Source organism: Capsicum annuum, chromosome 1 (assembly GCF_002878395.1).
Source record: "Capsicum annuum cultivar UCD-10X-F1 chromosome 1, UCD10Xv1.1, whole genome shotgun sequence".
Taxonomy (NCBI): Eukaryota; Viridiplantae; Streptophyta; class Magnoliopsida; order Solanales; family Solanaceae; genus Capsicum; species Capsicum annuum.
This window is the reverse complement of record NC_061111.1, coordinates 182,343,193-182,363,601: the sequence shown is the minus strand read 5'-3', so window position 1 is coordinate 182,363,601 and position 20,409 is coordinate 182,343,193. Positions and strand designations below refer to the sequence as shown.

The 20,409-nt window shown below is 35.6% G+C and overlaps 1 protein-coding gene across 1 annotated transcript; it reads left to right on the top strand.

The window, feature by feature from the left end:
* Window positions 1-13,915: 13,915 nt before the first annotated feature.
* LOC107842475 (acyl carrier protein 1, chloroplastic) lies at window positions 13,916-16,444 on the top strand. Its single transcript, XM_016686344.2, has 4 exons — window positions 13,916-14,226; window positions 15,046-15,141; window positions 15,359-15,481; window positions 16,060-16,444. Exons 1-4 carry the CDS (start codon window positions 14,173-14,175, stop codon window positions 16,183-16,185), a joined length of 399 nt encoding a protein of 132 aa, XP_016541830.1. The 5' UTR covers window positions 13,916-14,172; the 3' UTR covers window positions 16,186-16,444.
* The last annotated feature ends 3,965 nt before the right edge of the window (window positions 16,445-20,409 follow it).

Sequence of the window (20,409 nt, the reverse complement as noted above, 5' to 3'; positions counted from 1 at the left end):
AGGTGCATCAGATCTATCACATAAAAGGGAGGATTTTGATATACTATGAGCAGAGGTACACTCTCTTCTAGAGAGTTGTGTAGCCACCACTCCCTCAGTAATACCCCTTGTAGTCCAGATATCACCTCTATGTGCACTAAGACACTTTGAGTTTTTGCATAAAATGAGGAGAAGGTCCTAGCAGTTGGGGCTAAAAGAGGTCATTTAGATAATTTGAAGGATCCTGATATGGCATATAACTAGGTCGTTCAAAGGGTCAGGCATGATTTGTTAGAGACTGTATTTGTTGATAAGCAGAAGCGTGCTTATATTACAGTACGTACATCCACTAGTAGAGTATTACCATTACCACCACCTCTGCCAACTGATATGCCCTCATCTAGGGATGTTTCTAACTCAAGCACCTAGTGCATCCCAGATATGTTCTCACTTCCCTATGTTTTACTTTGTTTTAGCATATTGAGGACAGTCCACAGTTTTTAGTTGGGGGGTGGCCATACCATGCCGTCGTATATTTTTGTTATCATGCTTCTTTTCCTTTTAGTCGTGATATGGTTATCGAACTGGCATATCCAGGATAATTTTATGTTGTATTGTGTTTTATTTTTGTATTGTGTGTTTTTGTGTAACTAGGAGATATTTAAGTATTTAGGGCAGTAGTCATTTTTTGACTAATTTTTGATACCCCTCTAAAATTTGTGTTTTAGAACTGTTTTGATGTATATATGTGTGAATTTTATGGATATTGTTATGGCATTAGGATAAGGGATATGATAATCACTTACTAATAATTGCATGAACTGGATAGGTAGTAGTTACTGATATAGAATCTATGACATAGGTGCGTGAGATACTACCTAGTTTCCTTTTGTATATTAAATTCAGAACTTGCCTGGTTAGTCTTGCCTAGGTTGAAGGATAGTTAGTTAGGAAAGGATCATATTCCGTTTTTTATTTTAAATCATTTTTAGCCTAAATGACCTTCCATTTGTGCATTATATCCCTTGATCCCATGTTTTGAGCCTTAGATACCTATTTTTCTTGTTTCGCCACTCACTTTCTCATTTAGATTATAATGAGACAGTTTTGGACCTGGTCCTCTTTGGATATTGTGCATCTCAACATAGGCAAAATACCTAAGTTGAGGGTGGTTATCATAGGGGTGCATAGTGTAAGATGGGTATGCAGAAGGATAAAATAAGAGAAAAAGTTAGTAGGGTTGGGTGTGGTAGAAAATGAAAAGAAAAAAAAAGAAAAATTGTGGAAAAAAGCAAAAAAAAAAAGAATAAAAGACCACACCCAACCTGAATGTGCTCTAATAAAAAGGGAGAATAAGGGCGGAAATAAAGTACAAAATGGTTAATAAGTGAGACCCCATAGTTAGTGTAGTGCCAAGGAGGATTAGTCACTCTAAATGTTCATATGTACTATACCAGCAACCAAACCTACATTATAATTCGAGAAAAGTCCTATAGTGATCCTAACGTGACTATCTGAATGCTAAGGTAAAGAAAATAAGGGCAAGCCTATGGTATTTGACATGCATTAACTGAAACTTATTTGTTGAGCGTGAGTGTCTCTTGACCATCCCTACGTTGACATGAATTATTTTATCTGTGTTGGGTATGGTTTGCAGAAAAGGTAAAGGGTGAAATCCTTCTACTTGTCCAAAAGACTGTAGAAGGTACACAACTTATTGATTCGGCATGCAAGGTATTGGGTTGGTTCAACAATGCACGATAGGCCTACAGAGTTGAGAAGACAGAGGGAACACAATCCTAGTGTTCACTTACGGCTAATTTCAACCAAGTTAATACTGTTTTTTGCTCGAGATTACTACAAACAAAACCCTTCATTTATTTTCTTGTTTGGCCCATTGAATACAACTAATAAGATATGCAAAGTCACGTGTTCCCTTGGGATTCGACCCCAATATTTGTTTGGTTACTATATCTTGACAACGATCGTACGTATTGACTTAAAGATTCATTTTTAGTTAAAGATTCATTTTTAGTTCTAGATATCAAAAAAATATTTTGGAACTTTTGAAATTTTGAGCATGAATTATAGGATCAACTCTAATGCCATTACCGAAAATGATGTGACCAAGGAATGCTACTGACCTTAGCTAAAATTCGCACTTACAAAATTTGGCGAATAGCTGATGATCTCTGAGAGTCTGAAGTACTGTTCTAGATAGTCTGCATGATCGTGCTCAGTGCGTGAATAGACCAGAATATCATCTATGAAGACTATGACAAACATGTCCAAGTACTTTTTGAACACGCGGTTCATCAATTCCATGAAAGCTACTGGGGCATTGGTAAGACCAAATGACATGACTAAGAATTCAAAGTGACCATACTGAGTAGAAAAAGCTATTTTTGGAATGTCACTTTCTCTAACTTTGAGTTGATGATAGTCGGATCTGAGGTCTATCTTAGAGAAATAGCTGGCACCCTGAAGTTGGTCAAACAAGTCATCGATTCTGGGGAGAGGATACTTGTTCTTGATCGTGACCTTATTGAGTTGACGGTAGTCAATACACATTTTGAGAGAACCATCTTTCTTGCGCATGAATAAGACTGGTGTGCCCCATGAGAAAATGTTGGGTCTGATAAATCCCTTATCTAAAAGATCCTTCAACTGTTCTTTAAATTCTCTGAATTTTGTTGGTGCCATTCTGTATGGCAGAATAGAGATAGGCTAAGTATCTAGAAGAAGGTCAATGCCGAAGTCTATTTCCCTTTCAGAAGGAATTCATGGAAGATCTTTTGGAAAGATATCTAAATATTTATTTACTACTGGGACTGATTCAAGGCTGGGAGTTTCAAAACTAGTGTCCTTAACTCAAACAAAATGATAGGCACATCTTTTAGATATCGTTTTCCTTGCCCGAAGGTAGGAAACAAGCTGACCCTTGAAAGTGGATACACTACCCTTCCACTCAAGGACGAGTTTATTTGGAAACTGAAACTGGACTATTCTATTTCTGTAGTCGACTGTGTCATAGTAGGAATGAAGCCAATCCATGTCGAGAATGACATCAAAATCAGTCATCTTTAATCGACTAAGTCTGTTGAGGTGACTTTCTCAAATAACATAACCGGGTAGTTCCTGTATACCCACCGGGCTATGATGATTTTTACCACTGGGGTAGAGACTGAGAAGGGCTCTGCTAGAATTTCGGGACTGGTTTTGAAATCAACTGCTATACAGGGAGTAATAAAAGACAAAGAAGCTCCTAGATCTAGCAAATCGTAAACATACATATGAAAGATCTGTAACGTATCAGTAACTACATCAGGAGAATTTTCCTGATCTTGTCGGTTCTGAAGAACATATAGTCTATTTGGGTGTTGCCCGCTATTAGCATTGGTAGTGGCACCCTGCTGATTCGGACAACTGAACTAAGCTGAGAAGCAGAGATGACTCTGATAACCTGACTAAGGGCAGTCTCTGACTCTGTGGCCTGTATTGCCACAATCGAAATAGACATCGCTGCCATCTCTGCAAGCACCCTTGTGGTTCTTACCATAAGTCTGACAAAGGGGATTAGTTGGGCATTGCTAACACTGCCCTGAGACTTAGAGCCTGGCACTCTATCTCTGAACTTAGGAGTTGGAGAACTAGCTGAAGAAGAAGCTGGAACTAATGACTTAGGATGAAACTGAGAATGATTTCCTCCTTCTGATTTAGGCTGACTAAAATTGAAGCTACCTGTCCTAGGTTTCTTATTCTGCTTTTCCCTCTATTTAATATTTTGCTCTTCTATCTGCTGAGCATGGTTCATAAGTCTGGCTAAAGTCATGTCACTATTTAGCATGGCGGATCTGCACTTGTGAACCACACTATCATTTACCCCTGAAGCGAACTTACTCATCTTGGCTCTGCCGTCCGCAACCACATGAAGGGCATATCTGGCTAATTGAGTAAACTTTAGAGAATACTCTTTCACCGTCATATCGCCCTGCCTGAGGTTGATGAATTCTATCATCTTAGCCACTCTAAGCTCTTGGGGAAAGAATCTGTCTAAGAATGCAGTGACAAACTCCTCCCACTCTATAGGACCTGCATCATCTGACCTTTTTCACTTCCACTGTTTGAACCAAGTAGGGCCACATCCTGCAACTGGTATGCGGCTAACTCAGCACTCTCAATAGTAGTCACCCCCATGATGTCTGTCACTTTCTGAACTTGATCAACGAATTCTTGAGGGTCTTCATCTACTTTAGACCTGTGGAAGGACGGAGGATTCATTTGGTTGAAGTCCCAAATCCTAGTTGTAGCTGAGTTGGCCACTGGGTTGGCCGGAACGACAGCTGATCACTCATTATGGGAAGCTACTAACTGAGCAAGAGTGGTAAATACGGTCTTAAACTCCACATAAGAAACATGATCACCCAAAGGTTCTTTAGGCTGAGGGACTAATTAATTTCTTCTCTTAGGAGGCATATTCTGAAAGAGAGAAAGTGGATTAGACTGAGAAATTGACTTGTGATTATGCTCACTGGCACGACATGAATTCTGAAAGATGGGAAACTATTCATAAATATCTCATAGCCTCTTCCACATAAATGTGGTGCGCAACCACCCATGTACAAGACTCTACTAGATGCGGCTTTCAGACTTCTTAGGACTCTATTGAACCTTAGGCTCTGATACCAAGTTTGTAACACCCCGATTTGCTGAACTGAAATGCTACACGGTGCTCATGACCCCAAAGGACCATAAGCTAACCCATGACTAATATTTGTACCTGTATACTGCATAAAATACTAAATAATGCAGAAACATGCACTGAAAGGCCATAAGGTTCAATACTAAACATAACATAGATGAGATAACATCTGTGGGGTAATACAATATCCAAAATAAAATTGTAAACACTGAATTCTAAAACACAATAGTCTGCATCTAATCTGAAAACCTCTACTTTCTGAATAATCTGAATAAAAAGTTGATGGGACATGTCCCCAACTAACTCTAACTAATAAATTATCAATGAAATAGTGGAGAAATAATCATGTCCTCGAAGGATGAGGACTCACTTCTATTCTGACAGCTGAGACTGGAATCTACTGCTGATTTGGAACTCGTGTCTCTAAACCTATGATGTAACATAAAAAGAAAGCACCATAGCGCAAATGCATCAATACAATGGAATATACTTAGTATACACGTGAGGTAGGCTAATGCAAGGGTTAACATGCATGAATAATGCTAGCTGACTGTCTAACATGAATACGGGAATACATACATAAATACATAACTGTAACTGACGCTGTGATATCATAATTACTGAATAAGAATACTGATGACATGACATACTAATAACTGATAGCATAAATAGATATATCTGAATGTAACTGATAATATGGGTTACTGTATCTGATAGTCCTAAATCTGATGGAAATATCTGAGTTCCTTACTATATCTGAGTCGATTGTATCTGGCAGTCTTGAATCTGAAGAACTATCTGAGTTCTTTTACTGAGACTGGTACTGAAACTATGGGAGGTAGTATTTAACCAACATACCTCTGATACGCCATTATGGCTGAGTTGGGGCCCAATCTGTAACCCCAATTGGAAGGGTGTCAATACCGCGCCACTGGTAAGGACAAGCTGTGGGCGACCCTTATCTGATAGTGTCCCCAAAAGAGAATGGTGGGCCCTTATCGGACAGTGCTTATCCACCTCATCAACCCTCATCGGACAGTGTTGATGTCTCAACATATGTTGGCTACATAGTTCTGGAACGCAAGGATAACTTCTAAGGATCACACCGTCATCTAATAGTGTGTGTCCCCATCCTTGGGTTTACTCGGTGCTAATTCCTACTCCCATCTGAATGGACACTGAACATGATTTACTGAACTGAACATAAGCTAAGTAACTAAGTTCCGTTGACTGGAGGAATACTATTGATATCTGACAACTAACTGAGTCATGAGATCATAGAGATTTTTTCTGAGTCATAAGACTATCTGAAGTCTAAGGACTAATAGCTTGACTGAGAGTATCGTGAAAACATGACATGGCTCTAGGTACACAACTAATATTTCGAGTACAAGTACCCCCGGGACTCGATGGAAGGAAACTGACAAAGCATGACTTACTTAAATCCATAATAATCATCATAATACATTTACTGAAGCATTTCATCAAACATATGACAAGCATAAGACATTTACTGAAGCATTTCATCAAACATATGACAAGCATCAGCTTGTACGTTCATGGGGACTTCATGATATCATGTTAATTAGACACTTTCCCTTTATCTAGGCATTCAACCAAACACATAGTAGGCATAGAATGTGTAAACAACATCATACAATAATTAACTATCGTTATTCAATTCTAATTTAATCATTCAAGGTTTTAGTCCTAGGGTTTCATGAATCTATACCGATACAAATCAACCCATATGGAATTTAACACTCATTCATGTAATACAATTCAATTACTCATTATCAACATGAACAAAAGCAGCCCAATCATGAAATTCATAAGAAAACCCATAACTTGAATTTAGAAAAGGGATTCTTGGGCTTCATGGACGAAAGGAGTCCATGAATGAACACTATGCATACCTTAGTTCGTGATTTTGTAAAGATTGATGGTGAAACCTTCTTGAATTTGAATCCCTAATAGAAACCCTAGCCTGTTCTTGAGAGAAACTTGAGAGAAAATAGTATATTTTGGATGAAAGTGGTTGAATCACGTGTTAAAGGGCTTAAATAGGGGTGGAAAATTGACCTTTTTAATCCTGGATGCATCATTAATTTCAGTAAAATTTTCCCGAACTGGGCCCCTAGAGCAACGCGGTGTTATCGCGTCGTGTCACTGGAAATTGTCAATTGAGAAATTGAGGGATGGCGCAATGCGGAGTCATCGCGCTGCCCCTTCCTTCGTGACCTGGAACTTTGGCGCGACGCGGGGGAAATCGTACTGAGACACTGAAAAAGGGACAATTCTGAATTTGAGTGCTGGCGCGATGTGCCATAATCGCGGACATCTACTGGAAATTTTCAAATGTCATTTTCTCTTGTGGTAAGGCACGCCACTGACTAATATGGCGTTGTTTTACGACAGAAACTTGAAATAGTCATAACTTCTTACCCGGTTATCAGATTTAAGCGAATCATATATCGATGGAAAGCTTATTGAATTTTTCACATGAAGAAAAAGTGAAAATCTTGAAATTCCTCATGGAATAATTATAATTCACTTTAGAAGCTAATACTAGACATTCTTGAGACAAAATTTGCTAGAAATCTTTCGGGTATTACATAGGTGCGATCAGTTTTCCAAATTTTGAATTGTGAGATAACTTTGTGTTTCACTTGTGGTACCTGTATACCTACTTTGAATTAGTGTCTCACTCGTGATTGATGTCATCCAAGCTACACTTTCAATTGAAGGATAAAGCGGTCACTGTCAAAATATAATAACCCAACTAGGTTGGGATCTATCCCACAAGGAATAAGCCAAAAATCTTGCTTGAACTTGTTGAAATCACCAAGCAGTAGAGACAGTAAATTTAGGGGATTTACTAAAATAGTGAAGAGTAACAAGAACTAGATGATTTTGGTTGTAAACAATCTAAAATGAATACTAGGCTTGTGTTTTTCCTGGCTTCTAACTTCGCAGACTTATCATGTACTGTCAAACTATTTTAATATCTTACATCCAGAATCTGATAAGTTATGTACCATCAATTATTTTGTGAACTCATTGAAGGATTTCACCCTTTACCTTTAGAGTCTCTAGATGTCGCTTTACTAACCCTTATCCTAGATCCCAATTAACTATCACCTTTTGAGTCTCGAGCTATTAGATGAAAGATAATTGTCTTAAGAAGATAATGCAAGTAAGCTTATTTTGATAATTAACTCCAAATTACTGTTATGCTCTTCTTTTTCCAATCTCTACCTCCCGGTCAGGCTCGTAGTGAATACAAATGTGTGCACCCGTTAAGAAGACAATCAAATGGAAGAAAATCATAATAGATGCAAGAATCTTTATCTAGAATAACTTGGCACTTCTTCTACTTTGTTAATTTGTCATGGTTTCCATAGCCCTAGATAAGTAAATTAGTCGCTCATATGTCACGATCTAAACCAGGGCCCAGCCATGACGGGTGTCTCAAGTCCACCAAGGACCAGAGACCACCCCCTTTGCCTAACCACACAGAACATAGCATACCTAGCAGTGGCAAAATTCGAATATATAACAAGATAGAAAGATAATAACTCAAAGACATCTAAGAATGTCTACAATAATACTCATCCCACAGTAATATCCACAAAGCCTCTACTAATCTAAAAATAATCTAAGTCGGAACATGCCCCGGACCCTAACAAAGACAATGATAATGATAATGTTAATGTGAACTCTTCAATTCTAGTTTATGAAAGGAAACTGATGGAATGATCAAGTCTTTCGGAGAATGAAAGCTCACCACTTCGCAGCAAACGAACGACAAACCGAGCCAATCCCCCTAACACTGTGCAGGAAAAGTAGAAGTATCTCTTATGCCTGCATCGCGTAGGGATATATCATCCAAAGAAGAGTAATGGATTGAGCACTAGTATGTAAGTCAGGGATAGGGAATAATACAATTCTAAGTCAAATCCAATTCAAAACCATGCGAACACTATCATATTCATACATAAATAATATGTCGGGATAGGGAACAAGGCTTAACTTATAGTAAAATATTATCCTGGAATATGTAATTTAACCATCATAAAAGACACCCATGGGCTATATGGGTTCAGCTCCCCCTGCTGAAAGAGCCCCAATGCGTGTTAGTCTCACGTACCGGAGAAAAATTGAGGGGAAGCTAAAACGAACAAGGCAACTAGTCATCCTAAAATATATATATATATATATATATATATATATCAAGTTTGACACATACACATGGTCATCAAGATCAAACCTTACATCAAAAAATATGAATTTTTAGTGTAAGTCATCCGAGATCCACACCTTCACGGACGCACTACATAACCCCCATTAAGCCCAATTTAAAGCAAGTTTCACATAACCCATTTATTAACCAAAGAATCAACCGTTAAGGGAAATCATGGGTATCATCACACCCTTACACTTGCAAGCTACCTCTATGCCATAACAATCACATTAACCTAGGGGATTGTCTCGACCCCTTTTGTTCATTAAATCAGACATAGCTAACAAGGCCTTCAAAATCTATGTTTATTGTGTAACCATTTATGTGATGCAATAATGTAGGTGAGTAAGTCAAACCAAGTGACAATTTTGAATATTTATTTCATGTTTTGAATCCATGTTTACACTAGCGGGTTGAGGAAACTCAATTATTCAAAACCAATTCCAAGTTTAAAACATCAACTTGGGGGAATACCTTGACCCCCATTCCGATTCCCACACCCATGCACCCCATTAGTTTAAAACATCAATTTCAAAGCATGAAAAATTCATAAAAACCATGGAAAAATAATTCAAAGATCAATCATTCCAAAACTCTCAACCATATCAAAACTCACATTCAAAATCATACAATTAAACCTTCAATTAAATCATCTAAAATACATATTTTTTATAAAATAAGAATTGAGAAAGAGTAACATACCTAAAATACCAAGATTTATGGAAAGAAATCAACCCTTGAGCCCTTAGATGATCAACTTCTTGAAAATCCTAAGAATCTTGACCTTGGAGAATTTAGAGAGCTTGAGAGAGTACTTCGAATGCTAAAGTGTTGAAAATAACATTTCAGGGGTATTTTTATGATCGTGGGTATTAAGTGGGTAAAGAGAAAAATGTCCAAAGTGCGCTTAGTTAAAGCTGAAAAATTACCGCCAGTGACTATGGGTTACTGTACAACTCGTAAGGACTTACTACGGCTCGTCACCACAAGTCGTAGTCTAGACAGTAGCTAAGGGAAACCCCCTCTGGTAACTATACGACTGACATCTTGTGACTCGTTATGAGACCCTACGACTCATAGTGTCCAAGTGTAGTCAAGATAGAATATTTTGGGCATCACATTGGTTTGGTTACGGATGGGACTATAAGACTCTTATGGAGTCATTACGACTCGTGACCCCTAGCCATAGTCACAATAGAAAATCCAAGCTGACATACTGGCCAGGTTATGATTGGGTCCTTAAGATCCGTAATAGTGCGTTACGACTCGTTAGGAGATTCGTAATATGGACAGTAAGTCTAGAAACTCAGAAATTTTCAAAAACTAAAAATTCGGGGTGTTTCATCATAATTATGAGATAATTTATGGAATTCACAGAAAAAATCATAGAATCAGTCTCACGCTAATGAAAGAAGAAAATTCAAAGTCTCAAATTAAAGAACAAACCAAAAAAACAAGAACACAAGAGTATATGTTGTGTAAACTTAGCCCCAAAAAACCTATCTCTGCACACTCTCACTAAAAACGTAAAAAAGGTATTTATAGATTACAAAGAAACCCTGGAATTCAAATTCTAAACAAAGGAGAAAAACTTGACTAAATGTACATAATGATGACTAAAAACATCACTGGGGTGTATACAGGTTACATGAAAACCCTAAGAAACAACTTCAAAATGATCCAGAAAAATTGTGTCGATGGCCACCTACGGGGCGTAGTGGCACCTACACCCCTTAGGTGAGGGGACGTAGGTAGTCCTCAAATTTTGGCCTCTGAAATTTCAACTTCTGACACGTACTGGCCCACCTACGCCTCATAGATGCCTTAATATGTAGTCATTTTTCGCCTTTTCTTCCTGTTAGCTTCCAACACCTAATTTCTTGTCATCACTCTAAAAACACATCAAATCCAACAAAATAGCCTTAAGTACATGCATATTCTTCAAGTTTAAGTATCGTAAGTTTCATGAAACCATGACACATCAGTGATACATTCATTTTGTTTTATTCATGATAACTCAATCTAATTTATTTCTTTTTAGTCTAAAATTAACTCAAAAATAAATTTAACATGTAGGATGTTGTTTATTAATGTCTTTGAACACCACTCCTAAGTCTCAAGCATTGTAATTTAGTGGCTCATTTAGCCATAAATGTTTTTACTTTTTTAGAGTTGAACTCTGAAAAACATATTGAGCCATAAAATTTTAAAATATATATTTTTATTTTCTTCAAAAATTTTCAAAAAATTCAAAAATAATAAAATAATTATTTTCACTCCAGATTACTCATAAAAATTTTAAAATAACTCTATTTATTATATGGTCAAACACAACTTCGAGTTTTAAATAGTATTTTTATTTTAAAACAAAAATGACTTTTTTCTTTTCATAATGAAACATGGTCAAATGCCTACTAAAATTGTGAGAGTCAAATAAGAAGTTTTAAGAGGCGTTTCTTCATGTTTCATTGTGAAAATAGAAAAAAAAAATTCATTATTAAAAAGTGATACTTGAAAATGAAGGTGTTTAGTCATGAAATAAATTAAAGTTGTTTTTTTTTTTATTTTGATGAGTTATTTAGAGTAAAAAAGGTGACAACAACTTTTGTTGTTTCCAAAATTTTTAAAAAACGTGAATAGACAAATGTGTAGTATTACCTTATGAGATTCAGACAGTTTAGGATCGAATCTCATTATCGTTTTGGGATAGTGTCAGTCAATGATGTTGCTGAGTACACATCGAATAGTACGTACACTTACTTATTTTTTGTACCCTATATGCAAGTATTGAGACTAGTACCTCCAGGGGCTAATTTTGTAGTGATTTTGAGACCTTCATTTTGAGATCCCGAGGTAGCAATTGGTTGATCCATGGCTTTAATAGATCTCTTCTATCTTTTTTTTTTGTCTTTTTTTATGTTGGGATACTTGATAATTTTTTGTTGTACTTGATACTCGTAGAGTACTAGTGACTTTTAGGTTTTGCGATTAGATTATTATGATTTTTTATTTTTCTTTAAATATTTTATAAAGGAGTTTGAGTATGATTTGATATGTGGAAATGATTATCTTCTATGTATTTCTATTCATATTTTGGTATGTTGTTTGGGTTGGCTTGGGTAGATAGGTTCTATCAGTTCCCTTAATTTTGAATCGTGAGATAACTTTGTGTTTCACTCATGTACCTATATATCTACTTTGGCTTGGTGTTTCACTTATGATACCTTCATTTTATTTTGCTCATACAACTTAGTTTAATTTATTTCTTTTTAGTCTAAAATTAACTCAAAAATAAATAAAAATTATGGGATTTACGACATATTAGGTTATGAAATTTCTATTAATCGATACAAAACAAAACTTTTAAAGTGGAAGAACAAGAATAAGCAGAGGAAAAATGATATTGTCTGAAATTCACCTAAATTAAATAATAGCTGAATTTTTTTTTAAGAACCGGTACAAGTTAAATTAGGACATTCAAATAGACTATATCGTGAAACTTTTACTAAGTTTGACAATTCCCAACCTAAATCAGTCTTTCTAAAATTTCAAACTTCAAACGATTCCTAACTTTAATTTTGCATGTATGAAGTGAATCATGAAGTGATTAAACTTTAAAATATTGATAATTCGTTAACTAGGACTTCTAAATACAACTTTTTGTGCACTTGCCCCAATTTTGAGGGAGAAATTTTTCTTTTCGTAATAATTTTTCATAGTTTTCTTTTTCTTCAAAAAATATTTTTCCTACTTGTTTAATCAAATATTAGGAGTTTACATAGGCTGGTTTGGTTAAGTTTTTTTTATTTGTCACATCAAATTAAGGATATTTTTAAAAAAAAAATATCGATTTAATTCAATGTTTAGAAGGCTTTTCGATAAAATCTTCACAACATAAAATATCCTAACTAATGCTTGCAAATATTTTTGTCCTAATAAGATACAATAATCATATTGTGCTTTCAACGAAATTTTTAAAAAAGTGAAATAAGTCATATCATTATATCATTATGCTGAAATATATGTCACCAAAAGAAAAAACAATAATCACCCGTAAAACAAGTACTATTAACTAATGAAATAAACATACTGTGATTTGAATTACTAGATGTTTATGAGCTCTCTAAAACTTATTGTACCATCAAATATTGTAAGTTTAAATTTGAATGAATTATGAAAAAGTTAAACAATACTTACAAACTCTATTCTAATACATATTCTATGTATAAAATTTATTAAATTTGTATAAATATATGTTGGTTTGGTTTTATTTGATTTGGTTTGGTTTGGTTTGATTTGATTTCAATTTGAATTTTTTTTTTAGTTAAAATCGAAATCAAAACCAAATCAATTATGAGCACATTTGTTTCTTCAACAACAAACTAGTTTACTAATTTATTTTTAATCCAATTCAATTTTTCGATTTGTGTTGTTTATTAATGTCTTTGAACACCACTCCTAGGTATCAAGCATTGTAAGTTAGTGGCTCGTCTGGCCATAAAGAATTTTTACTTTTTTTAGAGTTGAACTTTGAAAAATACATTGGATCATAAAATTTTAAAAAGTTATATTTTTCCTTTCTTCAAAAAATTTTAGAATTTCAAAAATAATAATAACAAATTATTTTCACTTCAGATTATTCATAAAAATTCAAAAAATAACTCTAATTTATTTGATGGTCAAATACAGCTTCAATTTTTAAATATTATTTTTATTTTAAAAATAAAAATTACTTGTTTCTATTTTTCATAATGAAGCATGGCCAAACGTCTATTAAAATTGTGAGAGTAAAATAAGAAATTTTAATAGGCATTTGGTCAAAAACAGAAAAAAATATTTTTTCATTATTAAAAAATAATTTAATGATGAAATTAATTAAAGTTATTTTTAAATTTTGATGACTAATTTAATGTAAAAAAAAAAGTGACGATAACTTTTTGTTCTTCCAAAATTTTAAAAAAACGTGAATATAGTGAAAACACAATTTTTTTGAAAATATTTTCAAACAAACGTCCCCTTAAATTCTTTTTTAGAAATGATAAGTTTAGACTTTAGAGAAGTTGAAACAAAGAGTCCAAAATTTCGATGGTACCAAAGGAGATCATCTGAAAACCCAAGATGAAAAAGGGTCTATAAAAGGCAAGCACTCTTGTATACCCTTTTACTATCATTTTTTCTCCTTACTCCTCTTTGTGTTCTCCGCCACTTCCTCTCTCTCTTTCAGATCCATTCTCCTTAGATCCCATCAATGGCTTCTATTACTGCATCTTCCTTCGCTATCTCTTCCTTCAAGCACAACCAGGTCTTTCTTCTTTTGTTGTTTATCTTGTGTTTTCTGTTTGAAATCTTACTTGGGTTCTGATTTTCTTGATCTGTTCTTGTTTACTATGTTTCAGACCACTCTTTTGATGTTGTGTGTATAAATTTCGAGCTGCTGGGGTGTGGAAGAGCTTAGTTTAAAAAAAAAAATTGATAATGTGATTTGAAGTGTTTTCGATCTTGTTTTTCTGCTAGTGCTATTATTATGTGTCGATTTATTTTAGGAATACATTTTGGTGCGGGAATATATCTTGATTTTGCTGTTCTATTAGTGATTTTAATTGTCTTTTTAACGATTTCTGTGGCAATAGACTAATGGGTTTTTAAAAAAAAAAAAAAATCTTTCTTTGGTGATATAGAAGATTGGATTTTGCAGCTTTAATATAGTCCGAACCTTGTAATTTATGTTACTATTGTGAAAGACTCCTGAGTTGGAAAAACTTGTTAGAATACGATGTATGTTACTTTTATGTGTCTTAAAGTGTCTTTTCCAATTAATTATATGTATGGTTGATCAAGTTATTATTATACCAGAACTGTCATGAAAATTGCTTAAGCCAAGGTGTATGTGAACCGCAAAAGGAAAGGGGGGTGTTTGTTGCCTCATTTAGAGATTGATTTCTCATAATTTTCTACCAACAAATTCAAATAAGTTTGCTTATATAATCCTCTATCGATGTGTTTTACTTTCCTCTGTCAATACAAATAAGTTTGCTTATATAATCCTCTATCGATGTGTTTTACTTTCCTCTGTCTTTGATTTGTTGTATCCTTAATGAGCTTGTTCCCTTGAATCGTGCAGATATGTTTGAAGAGCTCCTCCCTTCCGATCAAGGGAATAAGCTTTCCTTCCCTCAGAATGAAGCCAGCTACTCGCCGCCTCAGCATTAACTGTGCGGTATGTTTCTGCTTCCTTTTATCAGACTTATAATCCAGGCTGTTCAACTATTTTTATTTTTATTTTGTGAGGGAGATTAGCATTTCTCCTTACGTCACTAGTAATGCATGTTTAGTTGGGCTTAGTTTTGGTTACTTGTTGTAAGAGATTAGTGATTCTGCAGTGAAAGGTATTAACCCCGGGCTGTTTAATGACAATTAAGAGCTGTATTGTGCAGGCTAAACCAGAGACAGTTGACAAAGTGTGTGAAATTGTGAAGAAGCAACTGGCTCTTCCCGGTGATTCTGTAGTCAACGGAGAGTCAAAATTTGCAGCACTTGGTGCTGATTCTCTTGACACGGTATGTTGAGTTTAGAACAAACTTTTACTGTGACAAGTCCTGCAATGTTTGTTGGTCAGAATGGCCCTTGAAACCATTAGAAGTGTGTGGATATGGATTCGCTAAAACATATATTGAACTCTAATAATAATGTGGATTGCAGGAATGTAAAAGTAAATTAGGTGCTTTCATTTAAAAACTGTGACTACTGCCGTATGTCAAATCATTTTCAGAATTTTTGACCTGAAATCTTAAAATATGATAAAATGCAGCTATGACCTTAGTATGCAAGAGATTCCAAACTTTTTTCTTATTTTGTGCTACTAAGACTTCCTAAGCTATAATAAAGTACCTTTAGCTGCTTGTTTTCTTTTCTCGTCTGGTATTTGAACCTTCAATAGTTAATTCATGCTCTTCCTGCAACCAAAAATCATTTCTCCATATAAAATTCTGCCTTGTTCAGAATATTGTGCTAGTTATTTTTGGAATGCTGCTGGTTTGTCATTTCCGTGTTCTGCTCTATTTGGAATGCAGCTGATTTGTCATTTCTGAATTCTGCTCTAATTGATTTAGTTATTGATCCTGTCCATCCTGTCCAGGTTGAGATTGTCATGGGACTTGAGGAAGCATTTGGAATCACCGTGGAAGAAGAGAATGCACAGACTATTGCAACAGTTCAAGATGCTGCTGACTTGATTGAGGATCTCGTTGCCAAGAAATGTTGAGAGAGAGTTGAGCTGTAGTAGCCAAGTTAGGTCTGGTAGAAGGGAGGATCTCGTTTTGGTTGAAAGTTTTCTCATCTATTTAGTCAATTATCATTTGATGGGTTATATGTCTCTCTTTATGGGAGTCTATTGCAGTGTTGTTCCAATGAGCTTTGTCTTAGATAATAGGATTTCTTTCATCTGAGAGGAACTCTCATTCATGGCTTGTTTGTTTTATGTTCTGTAAGACTCGTCGTATTTAAGGTCATCCTTTGTATTATCTATGTTTACCTGCTCCCGATCCATTCTGCAGGCCTTTTGCCTCTAGAAAATAACTTGGGTAAAGAAAAGGAGGAGAAAATACCAGGTATCATTTCCATGAGAGAATATTATGAGCCTGTTTGGATAGTTAAAGAATTTTAGCTTATGATTTTTGACTTAAAAGCTACTCCCTCCATTTAAAAAAAAAATATTTATTTGACTTGACACATAATTTAAGAAAATAAAAAAAAAATTTAAATCTTGTGGTTTTAAATTAAAGTTATGAAAAATATTTATTTGACTTGACACATAATTTAAGAAAATAAAAAAAAAATTTAAATCTTGTGGTTTTAAATTAAAGTTATGTTAAATGTATCAAATTTTTTTTTAATTTGTGGTTCAAAAAACATCTTATGTGAAATGTTAAAATTAAAATATTATTAAAAAAAATAGATTATTTTTTTTTAAACTAATCAAAAAAGAAAGTGGTTTATTTATTTTTTTGAAACCAAGAGACCTGAAAATACTTCTTATTTTATCCAAATAATAGAAAAGTGTTTAAAAGCTATTTGAACACTTAAAATTAGTGCTTTAAAAGGCGTTTGTGAGGTGTCGACAAAATGCATTGAGGTGTCGTCGGGGTACGAAAGTATCAAAAGGCACATGCACAATTTTCAAGATGCAAAGTAGTGTATGGAGATAACTATTCATCCAATTGCTTTAAAAAAGATCTCTCTAGAAGAAAGATCAACTCCTAGAGAATGTCCATGTCCGACCGCGGGCATCAGGAACCTCGCCTTTCATTCCACCAACTCTACCGGAACCACCAGACCCAATGGCCATTATAGAAAAGACAACTCCCACTTGGACATACTAGAAGACAGTTTCAAAGAGACTCTTAAATAAGAGCAGCTCTATAAATATGTGCTACAATAATTTAAATGGCAAAATCATTGAAAAGCAAACTAATGAAGAGGAGGCTATCCAACTAACAAGGGAAGACATAAAGAGAATCTACCAGCTATGGCAATTTGCAGTTATCGTGAAACTATTTACCAAAAGAATAACTCACAATTATCTGAAATCAAAGTTAGTGCAGCTTTGGAATTATCTGAAATCAAAGTTAGTGCAGCTTTGGAAACCAACTGAACTCTTAACTTTGATTGATTTAGAATGTGACTTTTACATGGCAAAATTCAACAAACAAGAAAACTTGGCAAAAACACTTCATGGAGGCCCCTGGTTTGTAATTGGAAGCTTGTTAACAGTTTGATAATGGGAACCAAATTTACCACACAAACTTATGCGGCTATCTAGACACACCTTCCACAGTTACCAACAGAATTCTACGACAAAGCAATTCTGGAAAAAGTTGGTAACAAGCTGGGAGCATTGTTGAAGATTGATACCTACACATCCTGAATCCTTAGGGGACGCTATGCCAGAATTTGCATCCAAGTACCATTGGATATGCCGGTTAAGACCTAAGTAATAATTGGAAGTCATAAGCAAAAAGTGGTCTATGAAGGGCAGGGTGTCCTATGCACGGAATGCGGCAGACTGGGGCTTACTCTATCGAGTTATGTTTTTTTGCACAGTATACCTACCAAAAGAAATGAAACGCCACCTGTAAACCAACCAAAAAAAAAAATCAAAAACTGAAGAGTGGTAAACTGTCTCCTTCACCAAACGGAGATCTCATACCAGAAATTCCCTATCCATGAAAGGAGACAAAACCAACAAGGAGGATCAACCCAGGTAAAAACATATGACACCTCTGCAGGTAAGTTCCTTGGGCACAGTTCTTTCAACCTCATTTCCAACTCCCCCCAAAACACGGTTAATTATGTGCTAATAAAAAATATTAATTACTCTAATAACACTTGAGTACACCCAAAGGAGAAACAGAAAGTGGAAACTGGACCTACAGGCCCTACTGCCCAAGAAGAAACTGCTAAAAGCAGCCTTTCTAAAGTCAACTCCCGCTCTTTTGCAGGGGAAAGGGTTAATTACACCAACCCCCTCACTCCTCCACTAAACACAATATTTACGTCACTCTTAATGCCGACGGCTCCAAGGGGGCCCACCCCCACCATAATATAAAGACTCCAATAAAGACCCCAATGAAGACCGTCTCTGCATATTCTAGAGAGATTAATCCCGTCGCTAATAGGGCTAATCATCACCCTGAGACGGTTGACATGACCAACACAGTTATGTCAATTAAATCCTTCACCCACTTTATCCCTAATCAAATGAAGGATCCCTAAAGCCCCAATTCTCATTTGCCAGTCTCACCAACATCCCAAAATAGCAAACTCATCTTTCTCGACACTATCTTCATTGGAGGAACCTCCGATCTTTGTATAGAAACCACATCTTCCCTATCGGATTCCAACCTCACGGGCAGAACTAGTACTCAAAGGCAAGTCAATCTCTCATTATGTCATAATAGGAGACCAGCCAATAATTCTAGTGATCCTGAACTCTATTTGGATGACACAAATAGTAAAAGAAGGTGTGGATCATATAGCCGAGGGACTGGGGTACCAACTTTGGGCTCAGACAGTGCTCCAAGCCCAAACGTTAGGAACGCTGAACATGATAAACTCCAACGAGTTAAACTCGCTTATGACTCACATGTTCAAGAGCATTCTATTCTACCCTAACTTTCTTTACCTCTAAAAACTAGAGACACTAAAGTTTGTGCCATGGACACCACCATCGAACAATCCCATCCTAATACCAACACGAGTGGTAGTCAACGTAGTCGAAGGCCAAGGAAAAGAAAAACCTATAATGCTAGAGGAAATACAGCAGACAAATGCAGAGATTGAACAATTCCTAGCAACGTTTGGGGAGCCAAAACCAAATTCTCCATTCTTGAAAAAACCCTTCGAAAAGAATATGAAGAGCCTTACAGCACAACTACTACAATACTATGTCCAAAGGAGATGAGGTCCTTCAATCTATGCCTGAGGAACATGACAAACTAGACTAGTACAATGATTTCGCTGAGCCCTTATTCATACCAAGAGAAGCCTCCCCAGAAGGACAAGGGGAAAAAGTCACTAGATTGTCCACCCCCAACCCATCTGAACTCATGAACTTTAAAATTTGGAACGCCGGAAGGCGAATAGTGCTTTCTTCCGGCATCAATGTGATTCTCTTATTAAAACTCATAACCCTGCTATGGTTGCTCTTCTTGAAACCAAATGGTTAATCATAAGAACCTCACTGAGTTACTCTACTTTGATTCTCACCTAGATTCAAGTGCCACTGGCCTCAAGGAGAGTATTGTTATTATGTAGAAAGAGGACATTGTGAAACTTCAAAACTTCTCCATCTCTCCTCAAGGCATCCATACTATTGTCAAGGTAAATTTAGACCCTAAACCCTGGATGCTCTCTACTATTTATGCTAGTCGTGACCTTAATATATGTACCATCTTATGTGATGAACTATGTTATATCTCAACTACTTTTAAAAGGGATTGGTTGATTAGTGGGAACTTCAATGAAGTCCTGAAAGCCAATGAAAACTTGGAGAGGCTCCCATAAATAATAATATAGTTAATAGGTTATGGGATTGTCTGAATTATTACAATATGATTGACTTAGGGTTTAGAGGGTGTAAATATACTGAGACAAATAAGAGACACAAAAATAGAACCAACCTTATTCTGAAAAGGTTAAATAGATGTGTGGCAAAGAACTCATTGATAAACCACTTCTATAAGGCCCTTGTCACACACCTCCCCAAAACTAAATATGACCATTGTCCTCTTCTTGTCTCTCTCTTTAAAAGAATCCATGGTTCTAATAGCAAACCCTTTAGGTTCGAGCCCATGTGGTGCAGCCACCCAACTTTCAAAAATATTATAGATGACTACTTCACCCCTCTAAATACCCTCTAACAATCTATAAAGAACTTCCATGATCAAGCCTCTGACTGAAACAACAATGTCTTTGGAAATATCTTTAA